This window comes from Carlito syrichta, unplaced genomic scaffold (genome assembly GCF_000164805.1).
Source record: "Carlito syrichta isolate Samal-C Ts95f unplaced genomic scaffold, Tarsius_syrichta-2.0.1 Scaffold85561, whole genome shotgun sequence".
Classification (NCBI taxonomy): Eukaryota; Metazoa; Chordata; class Mammalia; order Primates; family Tarsiidae; genus Carlito; species Carlito syrichta.
The window spans coordinates 101,094-127,037 of record NW_007029657.1 but is presented as its reverse complement, the minus strand read 5'-3'; the positions used below and the strand labels follow the sequence as shown (position 1 = coordinate 127,037).

The following is a 25,944-nucleotide window of genomic DNA, read 5'->3' as shown; positions in this document are numbered from 1 at the left end:
CACCAGGGTAGAAAGGCAGTAGCACAGGGGTCCCCAACCCCCGGTAGTGGTTCAGAACAGCAGACAAGTGAACAAAGCTTCATCTGTATTTACAGCTGCTCCCCGTGGCTGGCATTACTGCCCGAGCCCCGCCTCCTATCAGATCAGCAGCATCACTAGATTCTCATACGAGTGGGACCTATTGTGAACTGTGCGCATGTGAGAGATCTAGGTTGCACACTCCTTACGAGAACCTAAGGCCTGATGATCTGAGGTGGAGCTGAGGCGGTGATGCTAGTGCTGTCTCCCATTACCCCCAAGTGGGAACAACTAGTTGCATGAAAACAAGCTTAGGGCTCCCACTGATGATGCATTATTGTGAGCTGTAAAATTATTTCATTACACATTACAATGTAATAACAACAGAAATAAGGTGCATAATAAGTGCAATGTGCTTGAATCATCCCCAAACCATCTCCCTTCCTGCCTCTTCTCCTGCAATCACGCCCCCAACCCCCATCCATGGAAAAACTGTCTTCCATGAAACCAGTCCATTGATGGCAAAAAGTTGAGACTTCTGCACTAGCCTAAGGAAAGCCTATATTTCTCTTAGTCTGTATCTATATCAAACAAAATTCAGAAGAAACCACCTATAACTAGCTAAGATGACCCAGTAAAATTAAAACAACAAAATCACACAAACCATTTCCATCACAAAACAAAAACAGATATTGAATATATACAATTTATTTAATAAATTAATGTCATTCAAAATACAGTGCCAGAACATGATGCAGTTGAACATGCTAGTAATGTTTGTCACGAAGCACCTGTGCTCATGTTAGATTGGCGGCGCCCCACTACTGCTAGTGGTTCCTGGGATTAATGCCAGAGCAGCGCTAGTTATCTGCTCTTCCACACAGCTAGTGCAGAGAATTCCTGAACAGTTCACCTTCCTAATCCTACCCCCCCACACGCACACAACAGGTTAAAAAAACACACCCTGACAGCTAACAGATATCTATACACAATCACTCTACAGTAATGCTTATTAAATTAAGATGTAATGACCTGGTTAACCCACTCTAAATCTTTAAGATGGAGAACTACATCAGCAGCAGGTAGTTGCACGCATGAGCCGATGTTAATGTAATACAGAAAGTGGAGGCATTTCCTGATTAAAGCTCCACGCAGACCCGCACGATGAAAGGCTGGCAATTCTTATTGCAAGCCCAGCAACATAAGTCCACATCTGGTAAATGACCAGCTGATTGGAAGACCTGTATTCTAGATAGACAAGTATAAGTTAGTGAAAAGAGAATACATGCACCTAATAGTACAGTTAGACTGAGCCTGCAGTCATAGCTTTCCCTGTATAACACCATAAAATTATGGAAGATCTTCCTCAACTAGAGTGTAGGATTTAGACATTTCTCTACCAACATGGACATTAGTGTTAAGTGCAACTGAATTAATTACACTGAAAAAACTGTATTCCAGGACTTCAGAACAGAAGCACAGGAATGAAATACATATACTAAAATAACCTCAGCACAATTTGTGATATACCACACTAGGAACAGGAAACTACTTTTATAAGTGAACTTTTTGAACTGTACATACACAGGGCTAACAATGTTAGATAATCCAGATTCTTATGCTCTCATGATACACATAAAAGTTTCTCAATTATTGAATAATCTTTCTTATTATGGAAGCATATCTTTCTGTAAGACTCACTGATATATATTATACTGATGCAAATATTAAGTAGGGCATAAAAATAAAATTTATCAAAGATAGATTTTTATGTATTCATATTTAGTTATTTCATAACCTCTCTTGTTTAGCAAAGAAAATGACAAAGCACATAATTCAGGCGTGCACTCCCTAAACTCCTCAACTATACAGGTGGTAGTGCAACCATTTCTCCATCCAGTTCAAACTCCTCTGTCCCATCTGGTGAAAAAAGATAAGTTGGTGGTTTCCATGGAGATTCTTCAAGGCAGGATGGATACAGTTTCCCCACAGTGCATCGAAAATCTCTCCCTAAGTCCCAGAGTACACGTTCAGATATATGCTGCCGCAGAGACCACCGGTCAAGCTCCAGGTCATACTGGTAGGTGACATACTTAGCTCGCTCATTTAAGTGGGTTTCTCTCATAAACACACACAGAGAATTTGAGATCACAACAGCTCTAACACAGGGGTCAGAGTACCTCTTAGCAGGGATGTTGGCTGCCATTTTCCACTCATTTTTGCTCACATCATAAATTTCCACAGTTACTGAAGACCCATCTACAGTGCCAGAGGGGAGTCTTATGCCAGAATTGGTCGCAATATGCAACCCTCCAATATAGAAAATTTTATCACCAAAAGCTGCAGCTGAAGCAAAGGACCTACTAGTTTGTCTCATGGCCATTTCTACCCACGAATCAGATCTTGGAAAGTAACAGTACATGAGGTTTAGTGTCATCACATAAATGCAGTCATGAACCACAACTGCTGCACTCCACTGCCAAGCACAAGGCAAAGGGCTTACCATAGTCCACTCATCCTTCTCAGTGTCATACCTTTCTACAGTCCTCCGATTAAGTTCTCCACCTACACTATCCCCTCCAATTGCATAGATATAGCCTTCACAGCAAACCAGAGATGGCTTTATACGAACAAAAAGCATTGGGGTCTTCGGAAACCAGGTATTTTGCTGTGCGTCAAACCAATAAAAGCAATTCACAGTTCTGAAGGCAGTCTGAAGCTTGCTTGTTTTACTGTGATTTGTTTTTGTGTTTTTCAGAGGAACTTGACCCCCTGCTATATAGATATCATTATCAGGAGTTACAACAGTCCCAACCTTATGCAAATCAGCTGGTGGGCTGCACAGCTTGTAAACCTTTTCCGCCTGGGGGCTGTAACAGACAGAAGAATAAAGACTACAAGGATTTTCTGAAGATGCTTCAATGAAAATCATCATTTCCTCTTTAGTCATCCCAAGTCTTGGTTTGAAAAACTTGGGCATGGATTTATACAGACCTTGAACCACCACAGACTTATCATTGGGCGGCAGACCTTGAAACCAAGCTCTCTGTGTTACTTCTGAAAGTGCATCAATTCTGATTTGGCTAAGAACTGAAGACAAATACTGGGATCGGGATTCTGTGTTGTACTCCAGCCACAGCATAGCAGCTTCTCGAACTGTTTCTTCCTTTTCTACATTTAAATTGTCACTACTGAGAATGTCTATCAGTAGGTCATGTGACAGCTGCATGAAAGCTTCCTGGTGATACACAGCAGTGAACTTGTGCTCCACCATTCTTTTAGCACTTTGTTTTAATTCCTCACAACTGAAGAGATCAGCAAAACTCAACAATCGCACACAATTCTCTGCATTAATTTTTTTAATTAAATATTCTCGACAACGTTGTAACACATCTTCTACCTAAAATGAGAAGAATAAAAAAGACAGACCGGTAAGAGCAAGATAGACACATTTTACTTTTATGTAAGACACAGGTATATTAATCAGATTCCAATGCTGTAGTTTTTATTGTCAGATACATGTGATTGAGTTAAGAGATAAGTTCTTCCAGTAACAATAAAATTAGAAGACTACAGATAATTTTGCATTACTTTTTTCTGCCCAGTGGCCTACTTACCTGTTCTATTTAAGAACCAGAAGTATGACATTAAATAGGCACTTAAAAAACTAAATAAGCTCAAGAGATAGGTAAAGAAATTCACGCATTCATACTTTTTCTAGACTTAAAACCAGAAAAATATGCACAATAAGGAACAGTAGTACAACAGTTATTACTTGGCACTCTTATCTAGAGAGGTAAGATAACAAATCAAAGGAACAGGCTGGGCACGGTGGCTCAAGCCTATAATCCGAGCACTTTGGAAGGTCGAGGCAAGAGAATTGCCTGAGCCCGCGGATTCAAGACCAGTCTGGGCAACAGGGTGAGACCTTGTCTCACAACAAATCAAAAAATTAGCTGGGCATGGTAGTGCACACCTGTAGTTCTAGCTACTTGGAAGGCTAAGGTGGAAGCATCACAGGTTGAGGCTGTGGTGGCCAAGAGTGTACCACTGCACTCCAGCCTGGGCAACAGAATGAGACTCCAACTCAAAAAAAAAAGAAAATCAAAGGAACAGTAAATACATTTGTGCAGTTATAAATTATCTATACTTAAATGACCCTTCTTGGCCATTCTAAGCTTCTTAGATTTTTTTTTTCTTTTTTTAAAATTTTGAATCAGGATCTCACTCTGACACCAGGCTGGAGAGCAGTGGCACAAACACAGCTCACCACAGCCTCAACCTCCTGGGTTCAGGCGATCCTTATACCTCAGACTCCCGACTACAGGCACATGCCACCACACCTGGCTAATTTTTTCTTTTTTTTTTTTTGTAGAGACAAGATCTCACTATGTTGCCTAGGTTGGTCTCAAACTCCTGGGCTCAAGCAATCCTCCTGCCTTGTCTTTCCAGAGTGCTAGGATGACAGACACAAGTCACCACACCTGGCAGTTTCTTCTTAAGAAGGAAAGGTAGATCTCAGTAGAATTAGATGTATTACCTACTATTTTTATTCTGCATCACAGTGGGTAACTAGAAGCTGTTTACATTGATAAGTCAGGTTGCTTGGATTTAAAACTTAAATTGGCCAGTCAGTACCTGTATGATACTAGGCAGGTAGCTTCAACTCTCTAAACTTCAGTTTTCTCTTGTATAAAATGAGGAAATAATAATTATCTACCTCAAATGAGTCCTGTAAGGATGAGAATCTATATATAGCATTAGTACAGTATCTGGCATATAAACACATGATCACTTCATGTCGTTAATAGTGAAAGTCAGCTGGGCTCGGTGGCTCAGCCTGTAATCCCGCGCCTTTGGGAGGCTGAGGTGAGTGAACTGCCTGAGCCCGTGGGTTCGAGACCTGCCTGGGCAACTTGGCAAGACCTCATCACTACAGTAAATCAAAAATTAGCCAGGCGTGGTCGCACGCGCCTGTAGTTCCAGCTACTTGGAAGGCTGAGGTGGAAGGATCGCCAGAGCCCAGCGGTCGAGGGTGCGGTGACCGGGAGCAGCCACTGCACTCCAGTCTGGGCGACAGAGTGAGACTCCAACTCAGAAAAAAAAAAAAATAGTGAAAGTCACGATGGTAATCATGAAATGCCCCATCTCAGGCTTGCCAGGGCAACTTGGTCCAAGAGGCAAAATCCTGTTTTGCATTTGGGCAAGCATATGCATACAGCTTTCATTAACATGTCAGAAAAAATCTTAAGGAATGACGCTAACATATACAGTAATTTCATAGTATTATGGAATCCAAATACCTTGAAATTTCTCAACGTTTAGTTTAGCTCCTGGCTTTGAAAAATAGTAATGAAAATTTGCAAGCTATAGAAACACAGTGCATACAGTAAGCATTTTACGCTCTCAAGTTTGGATTTAGGATGTGAACATCTCTGATTCTAAAGTACCAGTAAGCTACCCTGGCCTTAGTATCCCCAGAGCTGTAGATAGAGTAACACAATAACAATTTTATAGGAAAAAGGAATACAGGGTGAGCATCCCTAATCTGATAATCCAAAATTCAAAACTTTTTGAAGCGCTGACATGATCCTCAAAGGAAATGCATAAAGCATTTTGGATACTGAGTTCTGGTTTCCAGAGTTGTAACCAGATGTTGAAATTCAATCAGTGTCATTCACATTAATTCATCACACATTTATGAAATATATAACAAGGCATCATGAACTGTGCCCCCCAAATTTAACCTTTGGTCTGAAGGTTCTCCCTTTGGAGAAACTTTATTTCTGAAACACAAAGTGTCATTCTAAAACAGGGAAAGAAATGAGGAAAAAATTCTCATATTCCCCTTAAAAATTAAAAAGGGAACATAAGGAGGAAATACAGAATAAAACAGCTTATCACACATAAATCTATCAAGTATCACTCATTTTATTTTATTTAGATAGTTTTCCTTAATTGTTCAATATGGTCACAAAACCATTGTAAATATTTCAGTATGATCATCTTCATAAGAATCAAGTTTTCTGTGATGAGTAAGACCATAAAAAATGAGTATATCTGGCTGGGCGGAGTGGCTCAGGCCAGTACTTTTGGAGGCTGAGGCACTTTGCTTAGAGACCAGCCTGGGCAGCATGGTGAGACTTCGTCTCTACAATAAATCAAAATAATTAGCTAGGCGTGGTAGCGCACATCTGTACATCTGGCTACTTGAAAGGCTGAAGTGGAAGGATCGCCTGAGCCCAGCAGGTCGATGCTGAGGTTGCTGTGAGCGTGCCACTGCACTCCAGCCTGGGCGACGGAGTGAGACTCCAACTCAAAAAAAAAATGTCTTCACAAAATAAACCACATAATAAATAGGCCACAACTCATATATAACTGAGGGGGAAAAAATGCTCACCTGCAGGAAGCAAGCCGTTTCATAAAGCTGTTCTACAGTGCTGTCATTTATTGCCAAGTTACCCGTGTATGCATAAGTTATTATTATCTGTAAGGTGGCGGCATCCACATTCCTTAGGTGTACATGTGTCTGTTTGCTTTCACTTAGTCCACTCATGAACATGGCCCTAGAGTAGAGAAGGGGAAAACAAAATGTAAGGCTTTAGTGTAAAACAAATGTAGAGTTAAAAAGAAAAACTAGACAACAAGGCAAGTTTATTTAGGCTATTTACTTGGTGAAACTTCTGAGGAAGACAACAGATAAGCATACAATCCAGTACCAAAGATATACCAGATTATTCCACTATGCCATTTTGAGTGAAAATATCAAAATTCCATTTATTCCTTATAGTCATACAATGAAAAAATATTCAGCAATAAAAAGGAACTAAGTGTTGACATATACATAACATAAATGAACCTCAAAAATATTATGCTTAGTGAAAGAAGCCAGATATAAAAGACCACATAGAGTATGAGTCCATTTACATGAAATGTCCAAAAAAGGAAAATACAGAGAGACAGAAGGTAGATCAGTAGTTCCTGAGAACTGTGTGTGAGAATGGGGACTACAAATAGGCACAAAATGATGGAATTTAGATTATGAAAATGGTTGTACAACTCTGTAAATATACTAAAATTCATTTAATTGTACTTAAAATGGGTCGATTTTATGATATGTAAATTATATCTCAAAGCTGTTAAAATTTATTTACTCAATTTCCTAAAAATATGGAGGACACTTTAAAAAACCTATTATATACAAGGAAACTGTGCTGGAAAGGCAACTGGTATTGTGGAGAATACAAAGCAGAGTGCCCATTTATAGATAAGAGATGAACATTAGTGAACGTGTAAGAGAGGAAACCTCCTGCGAGTAGTGACCAAGAGTGGGCCCCTCAAAGACAAGGAGTTGAGGAAGGCATTCAAAATGGATACACCAGGGTAGAACATAAAAACCGTTTGTTCAAGGGGCATAGCTGAACATAAAGCCTCGCACAGGATACCAGAAAATAAACTGGAGAGATGAATAGTAGTTAAATCACAGAAGGCCTTTACATGAGACAAAGGAGCCTGAGCTTTTCCTTGTAGATAATGGGGAAGACTGAAGGGTTTCCAGCCTGAATTTAACATGACAAAATGTAACTGTAAGAGTTCAAAGTAAAAATGCAAGACTTAGAGATCAGGTGGTTTTTATGCTTATTCCAGTGGAGTAGGGCAAGGGAACAGATGACACTGAAACTGGTTATTCTAGATTATGGATTTATGACATCAGAATGACAGATTTCGGTAAAGTAAGTCCACATGAAGTATCATGTAGAAGTGCTGAATTCTCTATACCGAGACCTTAGGAGCCAAAGGCTGGAGACAGGAAACCTGGTTATGAGGCTACAGCAGGAGAGGTAATACACAGGAGAGGAAAGAAGAACCTGAGCTAGGGTGGCAGAGATGGAATGAAAAACTATTTCAAAGAGCCATAAGATCTGGTGATTTTCGAACATAAGAAACGTGACAGAGGAGGAAGTTGGCAGGGAAGAGTCAAAGTTGCCTGTTGATTTTCAAGTACTTGAAGAAATATTAACCATTAAGAGAACATTTAGGCTAGGCACAGTGGTTCACCCCTGTAATCCCAGTACTCTTGGAGGCGGAGGCAAGAGAATTGCCTGAGCCCAGGAGTTCAAGACCAGCCTGGGCAACTTGGCAAGACCTCATCCCTACAATAAATCAAAAAATTAGCCAGGCACATGCCTGTAGTTCCATCTACTCGGAAGACTGAGGTGGAAGAATCACCTGAGCCCAGTAGGTCGAGACAGCAGGGGCCATGAGCATACCACTGCACTCCAGCCTGGGCAGAGTGAGACTCTGACTAAAAAAAAGAGAGAGAAATTACAAAGCCAAGAAGGACAGTTAATTCTAGCAAAAAGGCAAGTTAAACTTTGGTATTATTTGACTTGAAGTAAGGGTAGTTGAGTCAAATAGAAATAATATAATAATCAGTTAAAAAACAGTGGAACGAGCCGGGCTCAGTGGCTCAGCCTGTAATTCCGCGCCTTTGGGAGACTGAGGTGAGTGGATTGCCCGAGCCCGCGGGTTCGAGACCCGCCTGGGCAGCGAGACCTCATCTCTACAATAAACCAAAAAATCAGCCGGGCGTGGTAGCGCATGCCTGTAATTCCGGCTACTTGGAAGGATGAGGCGGAAGGATCGCCGGAGCCCACAGCAGGTCAAGGCTGCGGTGGCCGGGAGCGGCCACTGCACTCCAGTATGGGCGACAGAGTGAGACTCCAACTCATAAAATAAAAAATAATAAAAAATAAAAATCGTGGAACACTGAAGGTCAGGCATTATAGAGTGGACCATGATTTATCTATAAAGTGACATGCAGTCAAAGTTATGAGAGGGAGACTAAAAAGTATTTAAAAAACCCCACCCCAAAATCCCAACGATCAACTTGAGGTAGAGTTTGATTAGGATTAAAAAAGAGCAATGACAAGTTGAAATAGATTCAGCAGAGAAATATAAACCAGATCACACAATGTATGAACAGTACAGTGCAAAGAAACAATGTTTCTTCAGAAGATAAACCACATAATAAACCAGGACAAGAGAGGCAAGTATCAAAAACTGTGGAGTCAGGCCAGGTGTGCTAACTCTACAAAAAAATTTTAAAAATTAGCTGGGGGTGGTGGGTTGCGCCTGTAGTCCCAGCTACTGGGGAGGCTGAGATGGCAGGATCACTTGGACCAGAAGTTCAAGGTTAGAGTGAGCTATGATTGTGTCACTGCACTCCAGTCTAGGTGATAGAGTGAGACTCTGTCTCAAAAACCGTGGAGTCAAGGAAATTAACACTTCAAAAGCAACGAAGTAATCGCTGGTGACTTCTGGTATAGCTCCAAATGATCAGTAAGGGTCAGCTATATTCCAGGCAGATAGGGAGCAGAACTTAAGGTCAACCAGGGTTGATAACTTCCTCCTGAAGGATGCAGAAGGGCTACAAATAAATCTGACACTGGATTAGAGCCAGGAAGTGTTCTTGAGAAACATCTCCAAGACACAACAAGAAACTATTTGAAAACACCTATTACAACCAGCTTCACTTGTTTGATGTATAAAAACAGAAGATAACCACAAAAAACCTGAAAAGAACTGTAAGAGTTTGAAGTAAAAATGCAAGACTTAGAGATCAGGTGGTTTTTACGCTTATTCCAGTAGAAGGCGATGGCTTTGGAAAAAGGAGTAGGGCAAGGGAACAGCTGACTATACAGATGACGCTGAGACTGGTTACTCTAGATTATGGATTTATGACATCAGAATGACAGACTTCGGTAAAGAAATTGTGCTTCCTAAAGACCACAGATCAACAGAAGCCTAGCCAATCGAATCATGAAAGTTTTAAACCGACATTTTTAAGAAAGAGCAAATATTAAATTACATAATGTTGTAATAGGCTGAAGTATCATGTAGAAGTGCTGAGTAATTCTCTCATTTTAGGACTCAAAACTGTATATATTACCAAGAAATATCAAAACTACTATTCAGACATATCTACTGATTCTTGGTCAGATGGAACTAGTAACTTAAACTACAAAGGAAAAATGTGTCTAGTTTAAAAGGCAAAATTTCTAATAGTAAAGATCTGCAGTAGCATTACACGTACAGATTTTGAAATCTACAAACCTGAAAGAATTCAGATGAAGAACACTTGGGAAAAGATCAAATTATTACTGTGGAAATATACAATAATCTACCCAGTCTAGAAGGAGGATACACTGCATATGGGAGGAAAAAATATGTTGGGGTTTTCTTCTCATGGATATGAAACTGTCCCAGATACAAGATTTTAATGATAGGTGGCTTTAACCCCAATACACATTGGACTATTCTTTCTACTTATTTAATAAATATAAATATCTGATTTGCTTTAGGGATAATATACAGTTGAGCTGTTCCTTGGTATCCATGGGGTCAGGTTAAGAGACTTCCCAAACTTGTGCCAGGAGTGGTGGCATGCACATCCACCTGCTCTGGAGGCTGAAGTGGGAAGATCACTTGGGCTTAGGAATTCAAAGCCGGCCTGGGAAACATAGCAAGACACCCATCTCTTTAAAAAGAAAAAAAGCTGGGCTCGGTGGCTCAGCCTGTAATCCCGCGCCTTTGGGAGGCTGAGGTGAGTGGATTGCCTGAGACCACAGGTTCGAGATCCGCCTGGACAGCGAGACCTCATCTCTACAATAAATCAAAAAATCAGCCGGGCGTGGTAGCGCGCCTGTAATTCCAGCTACTCGGAAGGCTGAGGCAGAAGGATCGCTAGAGCCCAGCAGGTCAAGGCTGCGGTGGCCAGGAGTGGCCACTGCACTCCAGTCTGGTCAACAGAGTGAGACTCCAACTCAAAAAAGAAAAAAAAAAAGGAGGGGGAGCTAATGAGTCCAACTATTTACTGAACCTGTAATCTCGATTTTGTAACACCACCTGCTAAGACAATAAAGCAAAAATCGTATCACAATGATTTGAGAATCTTTTAAATATACAGATTCTAATTATATAATTCAGACCCACTGAATCACAGTATCTGGCTTGAAATCCAAGAATCTCCATTTGTAAAAGTACCCAAGAGGATTCTGATGATCAACTGGGCTTTAAAACTGTTTGCAAGTAGGCTAAGCTTTCTAGCAGACAAGGAAATCAGCACTTGAAACTGCATGAAAAATCCACAGCTTAACCTGAAACAAAAATTGTAGGCACAGCGAAGGCAAGTGGCATTTGGGTTTTAGCTTCTGCAATCCACTGAGGAATGTGAAGTTTCTATATCTTTGCGTAAAGTAAGTTAGCCCTGAAAGGTCAGATTAAATATGTCCTGTTTATAGCTGCCACTAAAGAGCAGCAACAGAAACTCACTCACTGCTGATCTCTGCTTATGGTGGCTATTATTTATGGTTCATATTTAATTCAACTTTAGTTATCATGTCCCCTTCAAATATTAAGTACAATCAACCTAAGGGCAAATAATAAAGCAACTTCTATGCCTTAGCCTCTATTCTTCTCATGAAACTTATAATAAAGATGCAAAAGATCATAAAAATGTCAAGTTAAGCTTTATTTATTTGTAATTAGCAAATAAGTAAATCAACTTCTAAGTTATGAAGCATGGAAAACACCAACAATGTTATTTAATATTTAAATCTAGCAAGGAGTCCATTAAGGCTAGATAACAGGTATCAAAAATTATTATAGTAACAAAGAAAAAAGACATACATTTTTACAAAGAAAATAAAAGTCTTAACATCACCAATTGTGTGCTTTTCTATACAGCACCAATTTTTTTCCTTAAAAATTATTGAGCCTATGGTAACTCCTCAGTTTATAAACAAGAATCAGTTTTCTAAACGTAGTATTTTAAAGTCTCAAAGTACTCCATTCATTTGTATTTCCTTCTGCCTCTCCAACATTAAAACTTTACCTTAGTTAATTTCAACACATTTCTTGTGTCTAAATTAAATCTTCATAAAACTTATTTCATCTGTCTTTTACTTACACATGCAAGAATATGATTTGGCAAGTACTACTACATCATCTGAATAGAAAACACTGCACTAAAACACTGAAATTTTTTAAAACTTAAAAACACTGAAAAGAATTGCTATTAAAACATTAAAATAAGCTAATATTTAATTACAAACTAATCAAGATTCAAGTACTTACCTGAAATAAGAGCTACATGTTGCAAGAACCATCTTATGACAAGGGAATTCAGTGCCCTCAACGATTAACACTATGTCAGTAAACAACTGCTGTTCATAAAATAGTTTCAACTGTTCCAACAAGGACACAGCATATTCAGTATTGATCTGCCTCTCGTCTTGAGTGGACATGACTGTATTCCATTAATATCTCCCGGAAGAGATTAGAAAAGTCAGTCTTACTGATTGAAGGTCAAGTAAATACTTCAGAAATAAAGGAGAAGCTCTACTTGCTGTTATCTGCAGCATTCAGAACCAAGACTGACACATTCACTAATGAATAGTATCTTGTTATAGGCTTAGAATCACTCCTAGGTCATCCTGTGTTAATTAGGTTCTTCAGAGTTTTTCAACACAGTCCACAGACATCGTGTTCAAATCTGCAACTGTGCACCTCATGAGTGAAAGAGGAAAATATACGAGGTAGGTTCCGTGGCAACATCCTATGTTCAGTGGATCCTGTGGAGTAACTAAAAGAAAAAAAGTTCAGTTGGAGTATGTAGGCCAGTACAATTTTAGAATACAATGTTTAAAATGGCAGCCTTAAATATAAATCATATTTATTTGAAGTACAACTTCATACATTACCATAAAAATGAAACATGAGAAAAATGAACATTTTAAAAGTATACTACATTTAAAATAAAAACCAGAAGAAAATTAGTATTTGATGTTTTAACTTTTGCCTTCTATGCAAATATAAACATCCCAGAAAATAAGAAACACATAAATAAGCTACATTTTAAAAGTTCTTTAAAAATAAGGAATTTAAATTACCAAGGCCAAATCTCCTAGTTATTTAAGTAGCAACAAATAACCATAATATTTAAAAAAATAAAAAAACAAACTAACACAAAAAAATCTCCTCTCTTATATGAAGAGTCTCATTCTCTGAAAATGCTCTAGATACACTTACAAAGTCTTCATATATTTAATTTAACTCTTTGCATTCAGATGTCCCCTCTGAGGAATCATGAATCTAGCAAACCAGTCTGATGTTTCCTTTCAGGGGACATAAAGAGACTGCTGGTAATTATACAGAACAAACTTACGAAAGTACAAATTTTTCAAATATGTATGTTTCTCTGAAGTTTTTAATTCAAATTGCATGAAAAAGCAAATAAATAGATGAAATATGTATTGAGATATACTTTTAAAAAATCCGCTGGAACTACCAAGAAAATGAGTGAAATGCTTTCACGGTGCTGCTGACACTTCTTTGTAACAGAGGTAGCAATAAATAGCATTTGTATAGGAAAGGTAGTGTGGGTATACCCTTTGTATCATATGGCATAACTTGAAAAGACAGACAAGCAAGTTACTACAGCCTTAAAAAAGAGACTCCCAGGGCAACCCCTTCCGGTCCTCTCCCACTGTGGGAGCTTTTCTGTCCTCTCAATAAATCCTGCTTTCTCACTTAAATAAATAAATAAACAAATAAATAAACAAATAAACAAACAAGAAAAAAATGGCTCAAAACAAGACTTTAAAGGTGAAGCGAGATCATATTGAACTGTCAAGTGGCACACAATGAATACCGCTATCTGCAATAAGTCGGAAATGTAAAATTGGAAAAGTAATATTCTTTTGATAAATTTCATTTTGTGATTTTGTAATTTACAATTAGAATTTTTTTTTTTTTTGAGTTGGAGTCTCACTCTGTCGCCCAGACTGGAGTGCAGTGGCCGCTCCCGGCCACCACAGCCTCGACCTGCTGGGCTCTGGCGACCCTTCCGCCTCAGCCTTCCAAGTAGCTGGAACTACAGGCGCGCGCTACCACACCCGGCTAGTTTTTGATTTATTGTAGAGATGAGGTCTTGCCAAGTTGCCCAGGCAGGTCTCGAACCCGCGGGCTCAGGCAATCCACTCACCTCAGCCTTCCAAAGGTGCGGGATTATAGGCTGAGTCACCAAGCCCAGCTTACAATTAGAAGTTTTAAATCAGTTTACTTAGTTTGCAGAACAACGGCAACATGAAAAGACAAAAAAAAGCCTTATTAGCAGCACTGAAGATAAGTTAGATTTAGACTTTTATATAGATAAGTTAGAAAAAATTAACAATGATGTGGAAGAAAATGATAGCAGCAATAGTGATATCGTTCCACCAAGAAGAAAATGGGCAAATGTAATAGAAAGTGATGGCAATGAAAGTGTTAGTAGTTTTGGAGAAGACAATATAACAAGTGAAGAATGGGAAGATATTACAGAAAAATATGATCCTCTAGCGAGAATAAATTTTGTTGTACATCTTCAAACAACAGGACCACAAGTAGCAAGTAATATAAGAGAACCGACTATTTTACTCTGTATTTTACAAGTGAATTAGTGGAGGTGTAATAAATAGTTATGATGATGAAAAAATAAGGAAAAAGCAGCTATCACACAAATTGACTTGGCATATGTGGCATGATATTGATCGACAGGAATTTTTAACTTTTATTTCAGTTATCCTTAATATGGGAATAATTCAGGTGCCAAACTTGCAAGAGTACTGATCAACTGCTTTCAACAGTAAAACACTCTTTCTTTTCAGAAACTTTAGATAGAGAAAGGTTTATACAAATCTTCTGGATGCTTCGAAGATTTGAAGACACCTGAGTCGAGTGATTTGGATGATCAGAACTCATAGTCAAAAGGCCAATAATTATTAGGAATACACTGATTCAAAATTTTCACAGTATTTCATACCAGATCAGGCAATTTGTGTTGACAAATCTGTTGTTCAATTTAAAGTGTGAGTATCACTTATAACATAAATCCAAGTAAGTCCACCAAATGCAGTATATACATTTATGCGCTGATACAAAAACAGGGTATCTTTTTTCAGTACTTTCCTACTATGGCAGCGTAACATCTGAAATCATCATTCGACTCGATCTTCCAGTAAGCATCAGAATTCCAAATATTACATTTAGATAAAAACTTATTGGAAAAAGTTCCCAATGCAGCATGGGAACCCACCATGTTTACTGACAGATATTACACTAGTATTGTCCTAGCAGAAGAGCTACTAAAGATGAAATGCTATCTTATTGATACAAAGTCAGCTGAAAAGGAGTAAAAGCACAAATCAAAAAGTCAAAGTTTTTAACAACAACAAACAGTATATAGGAAAAATAATCTTACGCTTCTTGTGTGGAAGGACAAGAGAGTCATTGCCATTTTCAGCACTTGGAATCATGCAGGAATGAAATCTACCACAAGGACATTACATGGTAGAAATATATCAGTCAAAAAAACTAAAATGATTCTAAATTATATTGCAAATATGAGCAGTGTGGATCATGCAGATCAATGCTTCTACAAATTGTTTTTCCACTAAAATCTTTTAAATGGTGGAGGAAACTATTCTTCTGGGGACTAGAAATATGCACCATTAACTCCTATATACTGTACTGAGCATCAAAAAAAGAAAACCCCCCGGGCTCGGTGGCTCAGTCAGTAATCCCCCGCCTTTGGGAGGCTGAAGTGAGTGGAGTCCGCGGGTTCGTGACCCGCCTGGGGGAACTTGGTGAGACCTCATCTCTACAATAAATTAAAAAAAAAAAAAATTAGCCGGGCGTGGTAGCGCACGCCTGCAGTTCCAGCTACTTGGAAGGCTGAGGTGGAAGGATCGCTGGAGCCCAGCAGGTAGAGGCTGCAGTGGCCGGGAGCAGCCACGGCACTCCAGTCTGGGTGACACAGAGTGAGACTCCAACTCAAAAAAAAAAAGAAAACCTATGTCCCATTTTAAATTTGTCAAGCTTCCGACTGTTCAGTTGAGAAGTGGTTTTAAGGAATCATGAGTGCATCCTTTCACATTGTCTTGGAACAACAGACTGGACAATACATTACATATCAATGTGGGAGGAAGAAAACAAGACTGCATTGTCTGCACAAGTAGAAAAACACCAGGTAGAAAACATCAAACAAATTGCTACTGGACAACATACATCAATGAATCTGCAATGCATGTTGGTGACTGTTTCAAACGTTACCAGTTAGCAAAATTTAAGATATAAGATTTTGATTTTATTTGTCATAAATAAGTCCCTCAATGTCCAAAATTACATTATAAGCCAAATATTACAATAAAATGATTGGTTCCGACGCTATATTACTTAGTATGAAGTTGATTAGTTTTTCACTATATCATAAAAAAGTGCAGTTGAGTTGCTGGTAGGTGATCCATGAGATGTCTCCGAGTGCAAGACGTTAAATTACTTAAACTATATGGCAAATAGAGCCAAATAGCCTTTTTCAAAAGTATAAACTACATATTCTAAAATCTGTTGTTCAATCCTATAACAGAAGTGAGTGCAATTTATATCTCTGTCAACCAGTACAGCAGCTCATGCCTGTAATCCAGCACTTAGGGAGACCCAGGCGGGAAGACTGTTTGAGTCAAAGAGTTTGAGACCAACCTCAGCAACTTCAGGAGACCATTGTCTCTACCAAAAAAAAAAAATCAAAAAATTAGCAAGGAGTGGTGCTGTACACCTACAGTCCCAGCTACTTTTTTTTTTTTTTTTTTTTTTTAAGCTACTCGAGGTTAGGCAGAAGGATCGCCTGAGTCCAAGCGGTCAAGGCTGCTGTGAGCCTGGGCGACAGAATAAGACCCCAACTCAAAACAAATAATTTAAAAACAAAACAAAACAAAACTGTATTCTCCTTGTAGAGTGGTTCCTTCTCAGGAATCTTTATGAATAAGAGCACATAATTTTACTGAGAAAGACAAAACAAAACATATTTAAGTGGATATGTGTTCCTACACAGAAAGCTCCGTATTATACAAACATGAGTGTTGTCCAAATTAATATGTAAGTTTAATACAAATCCAGTCTAAATCTTATTTGCAGGGGACTTATCTGGAAGAATGCACAAAAGTTGCCAAGATATTTGAAGGGGAAGAAGGGCAAGTTTTTTTTTAAAGAAAGATTCTTATCAAGCATTAAAATGTATTATAAACCTATGCTAAACATGACATTTCAAATTATGAAGACTGGTTTATTTCAACAAATAATGTTGGAACAATTGGCTAACCACTCAAAAAAAAATTAGGCTTTAGTTATACTGCATACCATTCATTAAAAAAAAAATCCAGCTCAACAAAGTTCTTGGAACTCAGTATTTACAACAGATGGCAAAGGAACTACAAATCAGGAAAAGAAAAACTCAAACCGAATGCCACTAATATGTTAACCATAAAATCTACTACTTCTTTTCTTATTAGATGACACGTAGTTCTCATAATCAGAAAGTCAAGTGATACTAACATGAAACTTATAAATATGACCATCATTGGTATCACTAAAATTTTTCCTCATAAACTATCATCATATCCAAGAAAAGATCACATATACTTCCTGCCAAACTATACTATTACAAGAACTGCTAACTTGATATAAACTGTCAAGTTTTCAGTCAAGTTAACCATGGAAGTAATTAAAACAGGTGCAAAGGCAGAGCAAGTCTTTGGGTCATTTTAGGTAATGACTTTCCTCTTCCAGAACTGAATGTTATACTATTAATCTAAGTTCTACTACTACAACCTCTAAGACTAATAATACCTAAAATCACTGGCTATTTCCACATATTAATAATGCAGCAAGGCACAGTGTTAGTGAGTGTGTGGGAAAACAAGCATTCTTACACAGGAGACTAAGTCAGTGCATACTCACAATCCCTTAATCAAAAATCTTGAGACAAGATACGTTCTGGAATTTAGAATTTTTCAGATTTTTATAGAGGTAACAAGGCACATGTATCATATATTATAAAATTGTCTCACAGAGTTTAGGGCAGCACTCCATAATTGAACTCATTGTCTTTACTGAGGGAAATAGGAATAGTGTAAAAAAAATAAAGACTATATATGATCTCATGTTACCTCAGGTCGGGTTTTGCTAGCAAAAAGATTTTGTTTTTTTTTAAAGTTGATTTTTCAGAGCTTTTTGAATTTCAGAATTGCAAGTAAACTATTATAGAAGACATGATATTTGGTACTTTAAAGGTTTAATACCTTCTAATATATCAATTCTGCTTCTAGAGATGTATTACAGAAATATATACATTGAGTAAACTGAAGTCCTAACCTCAGCTTCAGGACCCAAATTGTCCCCATCTATGTTTTAAACCAGTTGACAGCAACCGGTGGCCAGGACACTCATGTTTGTATAATATGGAGTTAACATATCCCCTTAAATATGTTTTGTTTTGTCTTTCTCAGTAAAATTATGTGCTCTTATTCATAAAGATTCCTGAGAAGGAACCGCTCTACAAAGAGATACAATTAAAAAAAAAAATTGTTTGTTTTGAGTTGGGGTCTTATTCTGTCGCCCAGGCTCACAGCAGCCTTGACCTCTTGGATCCTTCTATCTCACCTAGAGTACCTGGAACTGTAGGTGCAAAGCAACACTCCTCGCTGATTTCTTACAGGCTACCTGTACAGGGTCACTCTGGTCATTTCACTAACCTTTACATTGATATGACTTGATTTTCTGCAGTAATTTTTTGGGGAGCCCAATTTAATTTGCTATGACTGGGTTTTGCTAGATTTGATTTCTTAAAATCATGAAACTATATTAAAACAAGTCTGTTTTTAGAAACTTACACAGTAAGCCAACTTTATGTAATACTCACTTATACTGCTTTATTACAGTCTCCTATTTCCCACCCTCCTTTTGTAATCCAGGGTACTTTTCTGCTGGGAGAGATAGCCTAAATAAAAATTACCTTAAAGCAGGCAGAAAAAGTAAGCTATTCCAGCTTATCGCACTAAGTAAATAAACAAGTACAGTTAAAAATAAAGTTAAATATCTCACCTAGCTGGGAACAAAGACTTCAAAATACATTAACTAAAACTGTGAAAAGTTGCAAAGTGTAAGATGATCAACCAACAACCTTCAAATGTCCACAACACATTTTCTATAATAATGTTCCTTCTCTCATAAAATCACAACCTGGTATCAGCATCATAAATACTCAAACATTTCACAAAGTCTGTACTATGTTATTTATTTATCAAGTGATTTAATACATTCTACAAATGTTATCTTTTCAACAATATTGTTTTGTATATTTCTATGTTACATCTAAAATTAGCTTCAAAATTTAAAAGTCACAGATCCTGTTATCTATAGAAGCCACATCCTCAGACTAAATAATTCTCAGGTATCAAGAAAACCATTTACTTAATTTTTTTCCTTATTAATGACTACTTAAATTTAATTCAATAGGCCAGCTGTAATCCCAGCACTCTGGGAGACCGAGGCTGGAGGGTCGTTTGAGCTCAGGAGTTCAAGACTAGCCTGGGCAACACAGAAATACCTTGTGTCCACAGAAGGTATTAGCTGGGTGTAGTGGTGCACGCCAGTAGTCCCAGCCACTCAGTAGGTTAAGGCAGAAGGATTGCTTAAGCCCAGGAGTTTGAGGTTGCAGCGAGCTATGATCATGCCACTGCACTCTAGCATGAACAACAGTGAGACCCTGACTCAAAAAAATATTTTTTTAATTCAACACATTTTCATTAAGTGCCAGTCACTGCACATACACTTTTAAGTACTCAGGTTGAAAAATGTCAGCCACCAGAGCTGCAAAACACCAAGCACATTTACTCTTACTACAGACTACTGCCAAAACTACATCTGTCATTTAAAACTACAGGGTTTCTAAAAAACAGTTATTCTAGACAAACTCAAAAGCAAAAAGAGGCAGGCAAATGAGTGAAACAGCTGGGTATAAACACTTTTCTTGAAATATAGCTGACTTGATCTTTTACTTCCAAACTTTTGACAGAGATGTGAGTACAACTCTTTACCATAAGAAAAACTGCAGTACAAGTAAATGAGCAAAGGCAGTTGGTGCTCAGCCTCACTACTAACAGTGGCTCTTACTGGAGAGGAAGGAAAAACTTACTGAAGACTTATTTAAACCTTCTGGATTGTATTAATATACGCAATGATTACCCAATTAAAAAAATAAACTTTCAAAAGGCATGCTACTCTCCCTTCTCATTGTCTTTACTGAGGGGAAGAAAGGGAGGGAGGGAGGAAGGAAGATATGTGTAAGACAATGCTCGTGTAAAGACATTTAAAGGACATATAGAGTCACTAGAAGAACCAAGAGCCAGAGATTGGGAAATCTCTGCTACCTGCCACAATTCCTGGTACCAGGTGCTTCAAAATTAATAGTAAAATCTAATATTTTAAAGCTGATCATTAGAATATATTCCACAGTGAAAAATGCCAACTGTAATATGAATTAATGGGAGTCATGCAAACACAATATAATGAAATTCAGAATCTAATAAAGTAATATGTACTTTGATATTAAAAGTATGAATTTCTTACTCCTTTTTCTAAGTCCTGGGTTCAATTCAACGTTTCTGATATGCTTGATGGCAGAGAACAGCAGCAAAGAAAAGGTTAGGATGCTATACCCAGGGTGAGATCTTTTCTTCTACAGAATACCTACAAATTATCAGGGACAAAGTGCTACTTATTTTTAAATCTAAAGACTTCCTATAAAAGTCAAAAATTCATAAATTTATTCAGATGATTAAGAGAAAAAAGAAGAAAACCAAAGTTTTGCTTCTAATACGTTTTCTCTAGGATGCTCAAGTCTTCAAGTTTCTGAGTGAATTTTATCACATAAAACTTTCAAAACAAACTTATTAAATGATTGTCAGAATTAAACCAGCCAAAATTGATAGTAACATATACAATTCTAGTTAAAAATCTGAATAATTTCTATAGATAATTCTTTCTAGAGACAACTTAAAGTGTATGGGAAGATGTGCACAGGTAACATGCAAACACTATGGCATTCTACATCAGGGACTTGAGCATCCTCAGATTTTGGTATCCAATGGATACCAGATTAGACTTGGAACTAATCTCTCAGATACCTAGGGACAACTGTATTTCTAGTCCACAAATTTAAGTTGGTTCTCTGAATTTTTCTCTTCACTCTCATAAAATAACAGTATACAAAAGATGTTTAACTCTTCAGGTTGTAAAGCAAAACATGTCTGAAAGCATATCTGAAAAGGAAATTTACAGAAATACTACTGTAATACTCATAGATAACAATGACAATGAATGTTTTTTTGATTTGGAATACTAATATTAAAGGAGAATGAACCAAGATTAATTACAGAAAGGAATGAAATTAAAAAAAACAAACCTAAACACTTTAAAAGATTTTAGAGGTTAACAACACCATTTTGGATTTTGGGGGCAATGAAGGAATAAATGTCTGATTTCACTTTGAAGCCTAGTCTTAATTCCTAAGTGCATCATTTGTAGTGCCATCCCACTGAGAGGCTATAGTAACAAATATAGGATCAAAGCAAACTTTTCCAACATAAATCAGGCAAGATACAGAGGATCAAGGAAAGAATAAAAGATAAGATAGGTCAGAAGTGGTGGCTCATTCCTGTAATCCCAGCATTTTGGGAGGCCTAAATGGGAGAATTGCTTGAGTCCAGGAACTCAAGACCAGCCTAGGCAACACAGTGAGACCTCATCTCTACAAAAAAAAATTTTTTAATTAGCATAGTCTCAGCTACTCGGAAGGATCACTTGAGCCCAGAAGGCTGAGGCTGTGGTGAGCTGTAATTGTGCCACTGCACTCCAGTCTGGCAACACAGTGAGACCCTGACTCAGGGGGGGAAAAAAAAATACACACACACACACACACACACACACAAAATAACTAATGAATGTGAAAATGAGACTAATCAGCAACTAAATAAACTATGGATGAAAATAAAGGAAGGATAAAAAGATAGGCAGGAGGCTGTAAGCAAAGTCTGCAGAGAAATTATATAGTAGGTACAAAGTTGCAGCTAGACAAGAAACAAAAGTTTTTTTTCTTTGTATTTTTTTAGAGACTGGGTCTCACTTTATCACCCAGGCGAGAGTACAGTGGTGTGACCTATCTTACTACAGCCTCAAACTCTGGGGTTCAAATGATCCGAATACATTTTAGTGACCTAACATAGCATGCTGACCATAGTTAATAGTAATATAGTATATATCTCAAAATTGCTGAGATTTTAAGTATTCTCACTACAAAAAAAGCAGGTGAAGAGATAATATCAGTCTTGAGTTAATCACTCTACAACATACCTAGATCAAAACATCACACTGTACCAATATATGCAACTATCATTTGCCAATCAAAAACAAAAGGAAATTACATAGTAGAGGTGAAAGAGTGACAGAGAGGTCTCCATTCATGAAAGGTAGTAGGGGTATAGGAATTCACTTGTAGGAAGCACTTTCAAGTTGTACATTACTAACTTAGGGGGTGCTACATCTTCCAATGCCACAAATGTCGATATAGATTAAAAACTTTTGTTGGCAAAGATTCAAGGCATTCTGGTGGTCAATTGTTGGGGGGAAAAAAAGAGTATGAACACAAACTACTTGGGTTGAAATAAAATGGGGATACAAATAGAATCCTTCTCAATGAATTGTTCAGATTAAATGTCACACTTGAATAAGTGCCCAACACAGAACCACCTCATAAATATGTGAAATCAGTTTTATTAATCCATTCAGTGGTAAAGCTTTTGTAGCACGTTCCCAAATCCTGAATTCTATACCTACGCTAGGTCTGGCAATCGCAATTAAGGATCTCAGCACTCCAAATATAGTTCTTTTTTCATTCTGGCTAAATAGTGTTCTAAGTAAGAGAAATTCAACGTTTTGAGAGAATATTGTGTTTCTGCCAAATATTTGAAATCTGAATTCAAAGTGTCCTAAAATATTAACTTTTTTTTATTTTTTGACACATTGTAGTTGTACATATTTATGGGTCCAGTTTGTTGTTGTCTGGATATATGCTGTACATAGAGATTATTTTGATGGTACAAATCATGAAACAAACCAGCTCAGCAAAGACTAATCTTAAGGCTGATGCCAGTGTAGAAAAACTAAATGAGAACCAGAAAGGCACTAGTCATAAAATAAGACTTTCTTCATTTCAGTGAGATAGGTTTCTCCTTAGGAAGGACAAGGAATTTGTGCCAGAAACAGTTTGCTCTCAAGTTATCAAAACAACCCTGACAGTTGAAAATGTTTGGAAAAGACTATTTATTTGGTCTTTAGATTGTCAACTGCTACACAAACAGAATTTTCTGGAGTTGTGACAAGCATCAATTAAAAACAAAAAACTACCTTGCCTTATGAAGAATTTATCAAGTTTTGTACATTTCAGCAACACTTCCCCTGCTCTAATCAAATTCAGAGCTCAGACTTATTCCTACTTTCTCTCTTTCCAACCATACTGAAAAGACTATTACACGGCTCCATTTGATTAATTATGCTCAGCACTTTAGTAAATTCAGGTCACAAGTATAAGCTTCTGGACTACATTATGATTATTAAGTTATCTCACTTTTGAAAAATTAAACAAGAACATAAAGGCAATGCCACTTATGATGGAATAATTACGAGTATAGCGTGTCCTTTTATTTTGGATATCACTTTTCTTTTTCCCTCTGAGTTCTGCACAGTGACTTATAAGAAAGCTGGGGAAATGTAGACTAATGCATGCTTTCTTCAATCACAATAGTAAAGGAAACTATTTCCTAGATATTCAAGCACTCACATATGAGGTCATGAAGGGCATAGCTACTTGACAATGATTATGACTACTGAAGTTTGTTACTTTAGAAAAAAAGAATGTAAATAAAGGTAAATTTCTTAGAAGCCCCTGCTTACCACGGAAGCTACTGCAAGTCACTACTTGTCAGATGTATGGGAGTGGGATAGAGTAAAAGAAGAGTCCCTCAGTGATTATTTTTTTCTCTGTATTTCTTACAATGATCCCTTGTTCCCACAAAGAACCTAGGTACTCCTGGCCAGAAAGCCAGGAGTAATCACCATTCACTTAAAAAACTACTTGAAATGTTTAAGTATCACTTGGTCTATTCAAACTCCACAAAATTGAAAACAGTAAGACAGAGATATAACAAAGGACTCGACATTTTCACTCATATTTTACAACAGTAGGATCAATCCTTTTTCCTGGCCCCTTGACTAAGGAATGTGAGCAAGGAAAAAAAAAGCACCTCTTTTCTAAATAAATGTGCAATAACATTGGAAAAAAACAAGGTATCTTTTGACTTTTAAGACTGCATTCAAGTTTCTAGGAATTTACCGTGCACCTTAAACACATTCAGTGCACAATGTTTGGAGATTATAAAACAGCTCAACATTTCCACTAATCAGAAGGAAGAAAACCTATGGAGAAGCATGGACCTAAGTACTGTATCTCTATTCCCGCCCATCTCCTTGCAATCTAAAGATCAAAGGCTTTTCCAGACACTCTCCAACTGTCAGGGTTGTTTTGATAACCCTGTGAATACCTAAAGTTAGCAAACTTTATGGAAAAGCTACTTAGCGGAGAAGGGGAAGGAGTTACAGCACTTACAAACTCTTCCTACAAAACGGTGTAGAGAAAGCACGATGTGGCAACGTGTGGTCTACAGAGCATGCTCAGTAGAAATGCCCAGTCCTCGGCTACCCACGAGGACAAGCTCTGGAGGATGTCAGGCCCCCATCCAAAGGGGCTTCAATAAGCACTAGATCAACCCAAGATCAAAGTGAAGAAGAAAACTGTGCGTTAGTTATCAGACAGATAGAAAGAATAGCAAAATTCCACATTATCGAGATTTGGAAAACTGACTGGCTTGACTTTTCAATGTACTTTAGTTCAGAAAAAAAGCCCTTCTGAAAAAACGTCAGGGAAAGAATCCTTATCAAAAGGTTGGCCAAAGCAAGTCATTCTTCACAAACGCAAGCGATCTGAAGTCCATTCCACCCAAATTCCGCACAGACACACAGCTCACAGGGAAGGGGAACAGCCTGCTAGCCGCCCGATGGAAGAAGAGACAGTTTCAGCCTGGGCACATTGCTGATGGGGTCTGTTTCTGAAGGCTCAGCGAGCCAGACGTACAGATTCATGTATAAACAACACGTGACCGGTCCCCGTCCCCAAGGTTTGTATGAGTCAGAGAAGTCGCTTCGCGCGAAACGTACCCTTTCCCAGCTCATGTTATGTTCTGAATTCCTATTTTCATTTGAAGGGGACTCCGCGGCAGCCCCGGGAACGGATATTCCTCTCCCTCTGAGGTAGGTATAACAAGAGACCTCAGGTCGCTCAAAGCAAGTGCCCCACATCGAACTAAAAGATCTTTTCCCATCCCACGGATTTTCATCACGAGGAGGAGGTGGTCGAGTTCAAACAAGTTAACGATTTCACAAAGTAAACACGTACACCATTTTCCGTTTCAAAGGGCAGTTTCTGCTTTCTTTTTAAATCGCCAGTTGACCGTAACGGGACCTCTGTTAATCTAGACTTCTGCTTTCTCCGGATGCGCCAGGGGAAAAAAACAGGGAAGGGGTCGCCCGCCGTCCTTGGGCCCGCCAGGTCGCCAACACGCCGCGCGGCGCTAAGTGAAACTGCTTCGTTTCGCGAAGGGCGGGCGCGAGGTGAAGGCGCCGCCCGGGAGACCCGCGGCCGCCGAGGCGCCCAGACGCCGCGGCCGGAAACGCCCCCGCGAGCGCGCCCCGGGCAGCGCCAGCCCCGCAGCCCGGACGCACGGGGGCCGCCGCGGGGCGCGGAGGGCGGCGTCGGCCGCCGCGCCCCTCCCCCGCCCGCGGCGGAAGCGTCTGGGGTTTGAAAGATGCCGCGGCCGCCGCCCCCCGCCGGCCGAGCCACAAAGGGCTGAACCCCCTCCCGCCGCAGCCCTCCTCCCC

General features: G+C 38.6%; 1 protein-coding gene across 4 annotated transcripts in view; it reads right to left on the bottom strand.

Annotated features, from left to right (window-relative positions):
- Positions 1-706: 706 nt before the first annotated feature.
- The window catches only part of KBTBD2 (kelch repeat and BTB domain containing 2), a 25,986-nt gene continuing 748 nt past the window's right edge, over positions 707-25,944 (bottom strand). The window contains exons 1-4 of one of the 4 annotated variants that reach the window (XM_008056923.2): positions 25,463-25,632; positions 12,157-12,664; positions 6,419-6,584; positions 707-3,418 (exon numbers count right to left, since the gene is read on the bottom strand). In XM_008056923.2, the coding sequence (XP_008055114.1) occupies positions 1,883-3,418; positions 6,419-6,584; positions 12,157-12,326 (1,872 nt within the window). In that variant the 5' untranslated portion in view covers positions 12,327-12,664; positions 25,463-25,632 and the 3' untranslated portion in view covers positions 707-1,882. Of the gene's footprint in view, positions 3,419-6,418; positions 6,585-12,152; positions 12,665-25,224; positions 25,361-25,462; positions 25,633-25,944 lie in introns of those variants that run through there. The other 3 variants (XM_021711757.1, XM_008056917.1, XM_021711762.1) reach the window with 3 other exon arrangements.